We start from the raw sequence: 12673 nt of genomic DNA, 5'->3' as shown, positions 1-12673 counted from the left end.
ACTAATCTTTCATCTCTTGCACTTTACCTGCCTATTATATTTATCAGGCCCTTCTACCTGGAAAACTTTACCTCTCCTCTTTGTCTGGCTTAAATCTATTCAGCTTTTAGGTTTCACTTTAAATGTTTCTTCCTCCAAGGAAATTGTTCCTAGCTCCTTCTGGCCTTTTACTTAAGTACTCCTGCTCCGTTCTAAACACTGCACTTCCCATATTAGGGTATTTTTCTCAGTTTTGTGCGATCAGTGTCTTCCTGTGTAATATATATTGTGAAAACAAAAGATTCTGTTTGCGTACCTCCATATTGTATCCTTACTGTCTGGGGCACAGAAGACTTTCTATTGCTGTTCTGTTTGGAATAAATGAGTTCAAATAAAGTAATTTTGTTACTAGTAATTTTGTATGAATCACCGCCAGGTTCATTCCTTTTCTTCTTCATTTTCTGTATGTCCACATCTTCATTTCATTAGCTGTGTGATCCATCTCCATATTCAGTCTCCTGTGCTTTTTTCCCTTTTTTTTTTTTTTTTTGGCGGGGGGTGGGGGAGTGTCGGAGCTGGGGTTTGAACTTAGGGCCTGTGATTTCTAGGCAGGTTCTCTACCACTTGAGCCATGCTCCCAGCTCTTTTTTGCCTCGGAGTGTGTGGCTGGCGTTACAGCATGCATCACCATGCCCGGCTTACTTGTTGAGATGGGTATCTCGCTAACTTTTTGCCTGGATTGGCCTCTAACCGCGATCATCCCGATCTCCGCCTCCCGAATAGCTGGGATTAATAGCCGGGAGCCACTGAGCTCGGTCATTGTTTTCTTTATATAAAGGACTGTTTCCTCTCCTTAAACCCTTGAGACACACGAGGTCCTACCTTTAACGCCAAAGGAGAAAAAGTTTAAAAAAAAAAAAAAAAGCGAATCCATCCTTAACTTTTTCCTCAAAAGAAAAAATCTCCAGAAACTAACGAACACTTAAGATCACAAGACAGAAAGTTCAACCGGTTTCGTCTCTGTAGCTTTCCTCAGATCCAAGCAACACTTCCTTTTCCTTTCCCCGGAAACAGAAAGAGGAAAGGAAGGCCCCGGAACCCAGAGTTTAGGGATTCATTTTCCTGAGGCTTCCTAATGGGCGAGGCCCACTGACTGGCTCCGACTGGCCTGAAGAGCCGTCGCTCTTAGCCAATTCCGCTTCCTATTGGCTTGCTCGGGCACCGCCCCCTGAGCAGGGCGGGAGATTCGGTGTGCAGCGTAGGCCTCCCATCCCCCAACGGGGCTCCGCGGGTCTCCTGCATGTTCCTGCCCCAGAACTGTGTATGAGAACTTGGCTCTTCCAGCTGGGGCGGAAGCAGCCTTCCCTGCGACTACGACTCAGCTCGCTGGCGTGTGTGTCCGACGTGAGGCGGCTGGAGCAGCGCCCCGCAGACATCTAGCCGTGCGCAGTGGGCATCGGAGCAGCCTGCCTCGGGGTTCCTGCTTAGCTCCGGGTTTGTGAGGTGAGTCCAGGTGCGCCGGACCCCGCGTGCGGGGTCGCGCGTCTCGGGACTTCCCCTTGCTCTCCTCGGGGCAGGGTCGCTGCGCCCCCTCCTTGCCCTTAGCGGCTTGTGGAGCGCAGCCAACTGGTCCTCGGCGGGAGGCGCGGGCTAAATCCGTAAATACCCAGGACTCGAACCCGAGGACCGTCCGTCAGGGCGTCAGGCAGTGACGGACACACACCTGGCTCCCGCCGCATGGAACCTTAGGAGGGCGAGGGTCTCCAAGGACAGGCCCTAACGGCTGAGCGGAGCCCTACCGCGAGGACAGGACGAGGAGGAAAGGGATCGCGTGCCAAAACTACCTTTAGAGCCAGAACTTTGGATGCTATCCCAGCAGGACGCCCCGCACAAGTCCTGCTAACGAACTGAACGGTCATCTTGGCACCCTGCTTGGTTGTAAAATGTCGGTAAACCGGGATCTTTCGGTACAGCCTTTTAAATTCAATGGATGTTGAAGCATTGCTCTTCACGTTACAGTTGAAATGCTAATAGAACGATTACGTCCTCCACGACTTCAATTGCAATCTGAAGAGAACTCGTGTGACTCTCTACGCCTTTGTGTAATGGCACTGAATGTTGAATGGACGTCGCTCATCATTTATCCCTTTTTGTGTTAGACGTGGAATGAAATAAGATACTTAAGAGATCTGTTTGGTTAAATTGAAGTTTCAAGTAAAAATATTGATAATAGGGAAGTTGTTTTTTTTTTTTTTTTTTTTTTGGTGGGACTGGAGTTTGAACTCAGGCCTTCACGCTTTCAAAGCAGGCGCTTTACCGCATGAATCACACCTCCAGTCCATTGTGGTCTGGTTATTTTGGAGATGGGGTCTTGTGAACTATTTGCCTGGGCTGGCCTCGAGCTGCGACCTTCCCGATCTCAAGTCTCCCATGCAGCTAGGATTACAGTCATGAGTCACCTGCCCCCTGCTCTTGCTATGTCTTGAATTTCAGCCCTCCTTCCTCAGCCCTCTTGAGTGCTGGGATTACAGGCATGCATCAGCACACCTAGCTACATGATGTTTTTTAATCTTAATGTCTTTGGACAAAGTCATACAGTTAAAAAGTATAAAGCTGATATTAGAATCCAGGATTATCTAATAAAAATGTTGCTTAACCACTAATCTGTATCACCATCTTTTTAAAAGGATTACTTTTTTTTACAATTGTAGCAAACAATTTTGCTCCCAGAAGAAGGTATATTACTGATAATACTTTGTGCTGCTGTGTTGTAGTTAATTCTTTCAAGGAATTGATCTTTAAACAAGACAGTGCCTCAAAGAGTCATAAATATTCACTGCATATTTTGGATTTACTGTATGAATGTTAGGTAGTATGTCTTCAGAAACTACTGAAAAGGAAGGAAAAATTTTTCTCATGAGGTCTGGTAAATATTTTCTTCAATTGCAATTTTGAGGGCTGGCAGAGTGGCTCAAGTGGTAGAGTTCCTGCCTAGCAAGTGTGAGACCCTGAGTTCAAGCCCCAGTACCAACCCCCCCCCAAAAAAAAACTCAGTTGTGACTTTGTACTACTTAATAAGGTGCTTTAAATCTTAGAAAGGATATGTTGTTTGAATAACATTTAGCTATAAACAAGAATGAGTTAGGCCACCTCTGTCCAGGCAATTAAAATACTACGGGGAGCCGGGCCTGGTGATACATGCCCATAATCACAGTACTTGGGAGGCTGAGGTTGGAGGATCTCTAGTTTTAGCCCAGCCTGGGCTATGTAATGAGACCTTGTCTCAAAAAAATAAAAAAGTAAAAATGCCATAGAAAAATTGCCTAGGACAGTATTCAGCTGGCTAGATCTTTGTTTTTATAAATTTTCAAGAACCACTAAGCTTTTGCTAATAAGAATTATGTAACAGAACTTTATTCTTTTTTCTTGGATTACCATGAAATTTTGAGCCAAAAGTTCTTCACAAGATTTTGTTTTTTGCTCTTCCTTATACTTTCCCTGACCCAGAAAAATTATTTATAATATTTATACTTTACCACTTGTTTTATTTCATTTATTCACTGTCACTTGTTCAAATCCTTTGTAGAATGCAGCAGTATGAAATGTAAATAAAAATAATGTAGATTATGTTGAATCTGGCTGCCTTTGAAGTATACTTGTTAGTGATGTTTAACCTGATGATCTGGAAACTTAGAGGAGCAATGGACGTCTCTGGATATTTGAAATATTGACATGTGGGAAAGCCAGTAGACATTTTGAATAGTTTCCAAAGGCCAAAACAAGCAGTTGGGATAACGGATTTTTCAATTGCAGGAGAGATAAATGATATAATAGAGTGATCAGGAATTTGGCAGTCTGCTACAGCTGAGTTTCAACCCTAACACACTTTCTAATTGTGTGACTTTTAATGAATAATTTAATGTTGAACCTCAGTTTACTTATCTGTAAATTGGGGAAATTATATACACACATATATTCTCACAGTCTCTGAGGATTTAATGAGCTAGTATATATATAAAAGTGCCTAATGCAGTACCTGACATACAACCCCTTTAAAAAACCTGTTTGTTTTATACAAACATAAAGAAATTGTTAGAGTCCTTATTTCATACAAGTATGTAAATGAGTTACACATTTTCTAAAAGATACCTAGATTTCCCATAATAGGAAGTAATATCATGAAGTAATAACATTACCCAGGTGGGTATGTTTTACTAGCAGTGGTTATACAAATTCTGGGTGAAGTATTATCTTTATACACCTATAAATGAGAAAACATGCAATTAAAACCGTGTCTAGCACATAGTAAGTACTTAAATTTTCTCCTCCTACCTTTCCCTCCCCCAATCAGATGTTCTGTTTCTTGGGTTCTCTGATCAAAATAGGGAAGGTCATTTTGTACCTCACTATACCATCATAACAGCTTTGGCTTTGTGAGGACATTTATCCATTTATCATGTTCGTTAAAACTCATGGACTTCTGGGCTTTGCCCCATTGTCTCCCTTTGCCTATTAGCTGACCCTGATTGACTTTTTCCAATTACAGGTGATCTTCTGAATTTACCAGCTGCAGAATGCGTGGCACCTTAAAAGGTAAATAACAGTGAAACAAGTAATTTAAGTGTGCCAGCTGTCAATGAGGCCAATAGGAGAAGGGGACCAGGAACTAGAGAAGTGGTTAGATCAAAAAGAATTAACCTAGAAAGTAACACACATGCACAGGAAATTAATGTGAGTCAACTCCCTGTATAGCTATCCTTAGCTCAACTAGCAAAAACCCTTGTTCCTTCCTATTATTGCTTATACTCTCTCTTCAACAAAATTAGAGATAAGGGCAAAATAGTTTCTGCCGGGTATCGAAGGGGTGGAGGGGGGGGAAGAAGGGGCTGGGTGGGTGGTAAGGGAGGGGGTGGGGGCAGGGGGGAGAAATGACCCAAACATTGTATGCACATATGAATTAAAAAAAAAAAAAAGTGCCAGTTGTCAAAAGCAAATTTGACAATTTATCTGCATGCAAATAGTAACTAACTTATGAGGGGCAGCCAGTAGCTCTTTTTGTTCAAAGAGACAAAAACAGGTTTTATAAATTAGAATAAAGAGAAAAAAAATTGGCAGTTTCATATTTAGGGTAAGCTGATTATCTGGCAGTAGTTAGAATCATCATTTATTAGTTTTAAGCGATTATCCTTGTAAGTTTTGAAACTAAGTTTTGTCAGAATAGCCAGAGCTGATCAAGCTTTTGATTGCCAAACTGAAGTTTGTTTATGTTCATTATGATATACCAAGATACCTCGAAAGCCATACTTGTGAAGTGTTTGGTAGCATGCAATATAAGTAAAGGGAGGTGGTTGAGGGTTATTTGATCTGATAAAGTACCACAGACTTCTCCCAGTAGACTGTGTCTTTCTAGTGAACAAATAATAAAAACTATCAAACCTTTATTTTTTGGTTGTCTCTTTTCTGATTTTTTTTTTTTTTTTTTTTTGGTGGAACCAGGGTTTTAACTCAGGGCTTCATGCTTGCAAAGCAGATGCTCTACCACTTGGACCACACCTCTGGTCCATGTTTGTCTCTTTTCTGAACCTTCACTTAGCCACCTCACTTTTTGTCAGTATGGCTGTTATATAGATAAGTTAGAATTTTCTTTACAAATAAAATGTTTTAGACTGGAGGTGTGGTTCAAGTCATGGAATGATTGCCTAGCAAGTGTGAGACCCTGAGTTCAAACACCAGTACTGCCAAAAATAATCGTTACCTGCAATCAAAAGCACAATAAAATAATACAAAAAAACACTTTCAAACTTTAAAAGACTTCTTATAATGTTATATAAGTAAATGTTCATTTTGTGGGTGTTTAATTGATATGGTAGTTGGTATGGATTCTTCATTGCATTGATTTATTGTCTTTGTTTAGGTTGGCCATGATGAGTAAACAGGAATCAAAGGAAGACAAGATGCTGGAGGTTCAATTCGTGGGAGATGATGATGTTCTTAATCACATTCTTGATAGAGAAGGAGGTATTGAGTGTACAATTCAAGAGATGCATATGAATTTTTTTTTAAATGTTTTAACGTTTTATTTTGAAAATATGCTACACAGTAATTGATCTATCATCCTAAATAAAATCTCTGATTTTTAGTTTACTTCTTTTAACTTCTAATTGAAATTTAAAATAAAGCCTTTTTGAAAATGAAATGCTCAGCAGTAGTGATAAATAATAACTACCCATTATAATTTAAATATATGGTAATTTTGACATGCCCTCTAAATAAACACTTTCAAGGGATGTGTGTATGTGTCTATGTTTAATTCAGTAATTAAATTGTGGAAGAATGTTCATTACTTTTAATCAAAGAGAAACACTGACTTTTTTCCATAGCTTTTAAGTAATGACCATTCAAGAAGTACAGTTTGTTCTCTTATTTAGATGTAATATTTAGAAAGAATTTGTACCTGTCGTGTTCTAACTTTTTGAGTGTTCTTACAGGTACTAAGTTAAAGAAGGAGCGAACTCAGCTTTTGGTTAACCCCAAAAAGATAATAAAGAAGCCGGAATATGAATTGGAGGAAGGTGACCAGGAAGTCTTAAAGGATCAGAACTATGTAGAAGTTTTGGGAAGAAATGTTCAAGGTATCTAATGGGATATCTATATGCTCATATTTCTGTGAGTAGCAGAAGTTGCTTTGCAGCAGGATATACAAAAGTACTTTGGTAGATTAAACACTGGAATGCTGTAATTGTGTGATTGGTCTAAAGTGTATTTCCTTCAAGTATTTTCTCCACAATTTTTTTTTCTTTTTGTGGGACTAGGGTTTGAACTCAGGCCTTCATGCTTGCAAAGCAAGTGTCTACTGCTAAGCCACATCTCAAGTCTCTTTTGCTTTGGTTATTTTGTAGATGGGGTCTCATGAACTAGTTGCCTGGGCTGGCCTTAAACTGTTATCCTCCCCATTTAGGTTCCCAAATAGTTAGGGTTACAGGTGTGAGCTACCCCTTGTCGTTGTTTTTTGTTTTTAAACAAATAACCAGTCCTTGAACTGTGATCCTTCCACCTCTTCCTGAGTAGTTGGGATTACAAGTGTGTCTCCACTCATACTATTTGTATTTTTAACTTTTTAAAAATAAATTCATACAGCTAGTCACTATTATTACCTTGATCTTCAGAAAGAGTCAGCAGGAACATTCTAGGAAATAGTGTTTTCCCACCATAGGTAAGTTTATATTGTACTGTCGTTTTGTTGTTTTTGTTTCTGAGACAGGGTCTCATGAAGTAGCCCAGGCTGGGCTAGAACTTCCAAGTTTCTTGTCTCAGACTCCCGAGTACTAGTATTAAAGGCATGCACAACCCTACCCAGCTGTGTTGGGTTTTTTGTTTTTGTTTTCACACCTAAATTAAATTCATGCCAGATTATACTTAAAACATATTTTAGACTTGGATTAGAATTTGGCTAAAATTCTTAGAGGTACAAGGAACACAGATTCACTACAGGTTGCTTTAAACAATGAAGATCAAGGAAACAAATCAGTATTGTTGGGTCATTGGAACTGGAATGACATTAAAAACTAGGGGATAGTCATACATGGTGGTACATCCCTGTAATCACAGCTACATTTAGGAGGCTGAGATAGAAGGATTCTCAAGTTCAAGGACAGTGTGGATAACAGCAAGAACCTATTTCTAAAAAAACAAAAAAAAAACTGAGGGACATGGATCTGTTGGTTATGTTATCTCAATGTATCTTTTCTGTCTGTGCCATCTATCTCCATCATTTTTTTTTAACAGGACTGGAATTTGAACTCAGAACCTCACACTAGCTAGGCAGGTGCTCTACCACATGAGCCACATACATGAGCTTCGCATGTATGTTTTTTACTGTCTCATGCTTCACTTATAAATGGCCATTATGACTACTCCCAATCTATCTCACTTCTTAAGTCATTATGTTTCTTATGGTTAGTGCCAGTGTTAAATGACTTGGTTTTTTAGCTCCCCTATTTTAGATTCTCAAGAGTAGATTTAGATTTAGTTTAGTATCATGAACCATACTGCCCTCATTAGACTTAGTGAGCAGGGGGTGGAGGCTCCTAAGTGTTCCTAATTAGACAGTTGACATTTTTAGGGCATATTCTGAATAAAACTTTGGGTTCTTGACTACTTGTGCTAGCCCTAAGTAAAGAATGAGGACAATATTCAAGTAGTGATGCCTTTGTTTTCTTAAAAATTGCTTTTTGTAGCTGTGGATTAGTGACTAACATCTGTAATCCTAACTACTTGGGAGGCTGAGATTGGGAAGATCTCAATTTGAAGCTAGCCCATTCAAAAAGTTCAGTGGACCCCATCTCAATCAATAGCTGGACATTGTAGCTCACACTATCATCCTAGCTATGTGGGAGGCTGAGATCAGGAGGATCACATCCAGGCTGATTTTGGCAAAAAGTGAGACCCTATTTACAAAATAACCAGACCAAAAAGTGCTGGAGACATGGTGCAAGTGGTACAGTATCTGTTTCACAATATGAAACCCTGAGTTCAAACGCCAGTACTGCCTGAGAGAAAATGTTTCTTGCAGTCGGTGTGGTGGCTCACGTCAGTAATCCCCACTACTCAAGTGGCAGATATTGAGAGGATCATGTTCATGGCCATCCCAGGCAAAAGGTTAGCCAGTCCCCATCTCAACCACTAAACTGGGTGTGATGGCATGTGCCTGTCATGTTATGCAGAAGGCATAAATAGGAGGATTGCTGTCTAGGCTAGCCCAGGCAAAAACGTGAGACCTTTTCTAAAAAATAACACAAAAAGGGCTAGAGGTGTGGCTTATGTGGTAGAGTGCCTGCCTAGTAAGCACAACGCCCTTAGTTCAAACCCCAGTACTGCCAAAAAATTTGTGTCTTGTTATAAAGGTTGTATGTTGTAAACCTCAGTGCTTCCCACATTTTTCACATAATAGCATGCACTGCAAATATTTGGAGACATAGTCAAATAAATGGATGCAGGTGCTCCAGACCAAGGACAGTTGCCTGGTGGCCCTAATCCCCCCTTCACCCCAGGCCCTGACTGGCATTCTCAAAGGCCTGAGAAGATCAATACCCAGCACACATATAGCCTATTTTTCCTTTCTGCAGACTGATTGAGAATTGTTGCCTTCTTTTTTGTCATTATCTTTGCTTATTCTTTTTTTATTTTGGAGACAGAGTCTAACCAGGCTGACCTCCATCTTGAAATCTTCCTTCCTCAGCTTCCCAGGTGCTAGGATAACAGGAGTGTGCTACCATTCCAAGCTTTTAACCTTTTTTGATTATTGTTCCCTAATTAGCCTTTTGACATTGTATATGCCGTATGTCTGTTTATGTACTATGACTCTTTCAAGTGCCACACACCTTTGTAATACCAGATTTTTTTTTTCTTACACCCTTCCCTCTGCCAAAAACCAATTTTTACCATTAAGAATGCCTACGTTAGAGTACGTGGGACTGTTAACATTTTGGTGTGTTTCTTCTGTCTACATGCATGGACATACATAAATTTGCATTCTTTTTTTTTAATTTATAAAATAGACTTGTATTCTAACATGCTTTTCGCAGCTCATATATGTACATGTATTATGTACATATTACTCTATGTCATTAAACAATGTCTTATGCTCTTTTTATTGACTACAGAGATAATTCCATTGTGCAGTGGAATCCCCTATTACTGGAGATGTGTTTAATTTCCAGTCTTTTGCTATATATTATACTAAATGTTTAGGAGCATTTCATTATTTTTCCCTTAGGAAACTTGCTAGAGAGGATGTTGTTCTACATATCCATGTGTCATGAACATTTTTGACATAGATTGCCAAATACATGAAGTTTATACAGGTTACATTCTTAATCAGAGTACGTATTCCTGAATATTTAGTGTTACCGCCAGTGTTTTTGTAGGGGAAGGAGGAAGTTATTTAAGATGTATTTCATTTCAGAAACAAAGTGCTTGTTGTTTTAAAAAATTTTTTCTTAAAATAACATATCACATGTGAGTGGAACATAGCAGTGAAAGTTCCCTCCATTTTCAGAAATAGCCATCATATCAGTTGTGTGTACAGGAGAAGCACCAAGGCTACAGAGATATTGAAGTGGGTTCTCAGTGCTATTTTCAACCTGAGAGATATTAGCCTATTGTTCAGAAAAGGACTCCGGTCAGGCTTCTGTGTCACAAAGGAGCATAATTTAGCCCTTGGCTTATATAAAATAAAACCAAATATCATTTATATTTCAGGGATTATCTCAAACTTGGTTGCCCAAAATCCACATAAATCTATTTCAAAACAGTAGTTAGAGAGGGTCACATGGAGGTAATATAGTCTAGCTGTTTATCCAAATTCTTACATTCTTAGAAAAAAAGGTATATATTTAGAATACATGGTCTTGGTCCTTTACTATCTCCCCTATCTCAAAATGCTGTTAAAGAGTTTTGCTTTTTTTCTGTGTTTTTTGAATTGGACTCTTGTTATGTTGCCAGGGCTGGTCTTGACCTTAGCTCAAGCAGTCTTCCCTCCTCAACCTGCCAAGTGGGCTACATACCCCAATTTATTGTGATATCATTTGAGAAAACCGATTATAACAGTGTTCTATGAAACTTGGATGTAGGGATGTTGTTTTACTGTTTTAAGGTCTCAAACTAGATATGTCTCTTTCCTAGGTAAGATTGTACTGTATGGTTCTCTTGATCTTAGTAAAATAAATAGACATAGAAACAGAGTTCTGTAAAGGGTCTTTCTTTCTTTGGACATAAACTGTATTGGTACAAGCTTTTCAACTGTGTCAGTAGTCTCTTGAGTCCTGTAAACAGAGTGCCTCATTTGACTATAGGCATGTACAACAGAGAATCTATGACTTACAATTACATCTTAACCAACATGACTTGTCTTTTCTTTTTCTCTTGTTATTTGCCAACATGTGGCAGGGGTAGAAGAGAGTGGTGTTCCAGATGAATTATTGAAAGTAGTGCTTTAATCTTTTCTATATGGAAGAAATGGTCACATCTATTTTAGTCATCTTTTTTAGTCATCTTTTACCTTATGTGAGATACTGAACAGTAAATTTCTGCATAAACTATTATGAACAGAAAACAAGGACTTTTAGAACATAGAGGGTCATTTGACACAGAATGTTTATGAAGAGTTAAAAAAAAAATCCTTTTTAATAAGGATCTCTGCTATGGCTTGAATGTGGTTTATTCCCTAAAGGTTCATGTGTTGAGAGTATAGCCCCAGTGTGAGGAGGTTGAAAGGTAGTGAGACTTTTAAGAGGTGGAGTCTAGTGGGAGTTAGTTAGGTCATTAAGGGTGCTACTCTCAGAATGGATTAAGTAGTTTTTGTGAGGCCCTGAGTTAGTTCTTGCAAGAGTCAGTTAAAAGAAAAAAAAAAGAAAAAGAAAAAAAAAAAGTAAAGCAGTGAACTTGTCACCTGAATTGCTCTCAGGCTTCTTGTCTCGTACCTGCTTCTACCATGACACCATATACCATGTGACACAGCCAAGGGAACCTTCATCATAACTGAGCCCATACTGGTGCTATGTCCTTGAACCTCCAGAACTATGAACTAAATAAACCTCTTTTGTTTATAAAGTATTCTGTTGTAACAACAAAACTGATGAAGACAGTCTTTACAGAATAATCCTTTTACTTCATGTTGAAGCGTAACCTTATGAGCAGTACACACCAGGACATATTTAGCTTAATTCTCAGACTATTAATCCATCAATCTGGAGGAAAAAAAAATGTTGTGTCTGTGAATAGTATGTTTTTTGTATTAAAATTTATATAAGTAGGATCAACATATTTTCTTTATTGTGAATTTTCAACTTTTATATAAAAATATGTATCATTTATGCAATGCAGTAAGAAGAGATATAAAGTTTTATATATTCTTTCAGGTTAACTTTATCCCTTTTTCCTAAATGCATATTGTATTCTTTTTCAGAATCCTTGAAAAATGGCTCTGCTGCAGATGGGGGGAATAAAGTTTATTCTTTTCAGAATAGAAAACCCCCTGAAAAGATGGCTAAATTAGGTATGTTGCTTTTCTGATATCTAGTCATTATAGACACTAACCATGCTCCCCACAGTTATCATCCTATTATATTCCCTAAAAGAATGGTGAAACATTTCCTAAGGTTTTGGGAATTCGACATTTCCAAAAAGAATGATGTCATTTTATGTTAAACACACTTAAGTTCATTAGCTTTTATTTCATGCCCAGATATCTTTGTTCTGAGCTAGATTATAAACTATCCATGATGGCACCCCAGTGTTCATTTTTTCATTTGTTTCTGTTGTGCAATTACTATATTCTAGGATCTTTACTCAGAGCTATATATGCAATCTGTCTATATACATATAGAACCTACAAGAACCTACAGTTTCTTAGAACCTAGAAGAACCTACAGTTTGCACAAAAATCACAGGTTAGATGACAGATTCACATTTAAACATTTAAACTGTTTTTAATTCAAAGCTTTCCCCCTTGACTATTACTACCCAGCCTCCATAGTGTTACGTGCGAGCTACTGCAATTGCCCAAGGTAGAAAGACCTCTGTTTGGGACAAATCAAACACTCTAGAGGTGATAGTGCCAATTCTTGAGGAATGAATAGGAATTTGTCAGGAATACAGGGAGAAAAGGATATTTAAGAGAAAAGGGTATGAGATA

At 38.7% G+C, this 12673-nt stretch overlaps 1 protein-coding gene across 1 annotated transcript in view; it reads left to right on the top strand.

The window, feature by feature from the left end:
* Positions 1-1217: 1217 nt before the first annotated feature.
* The window catches only part of Orc2 (origin recognition complex subunit 2), a 45649-nt gene continuing 34193 nt past the window's right edge, over positions 1218-12673 (top strand). The window contains exons 1-5 of the mRNA XM_020166873.2: positions 1218-1482; positions 4526-4572; positions 5894-5997; positions 6468-6611; positions 11945-12034. Of these exons, the coding sequence (XP_020022462.1) occupies positions 5901-5997; positions 6468-6611; positions 11945-12034 (331 nt within the window). The 5' untranslated portion in view covers positions 1218-1482; positions 4526-4572; positions 5894-5900. The remainder of the gene's footprint in view (positions 1483-4525; positions 4573-5893; positions 5998-6467; positions 6612-11944; positions 12035-12673) is intronic.

This window comes from Castor canadensis, chromosome 4, assembly GCF_047511655.1.
Source record: "Castor canadensis chromosome 4, mCasCan1.hap1v2, whole genome shotgun sequence".
NCBI classification, from domain to species: Eukaryota; Metazoa; Chordata; class Mammalia; order Rodentia; family Castoridae; genus Castor; species Castor canadensis.
This window is presented reverse-complemented; position numbering and strand designations above follow the sequence as displayed.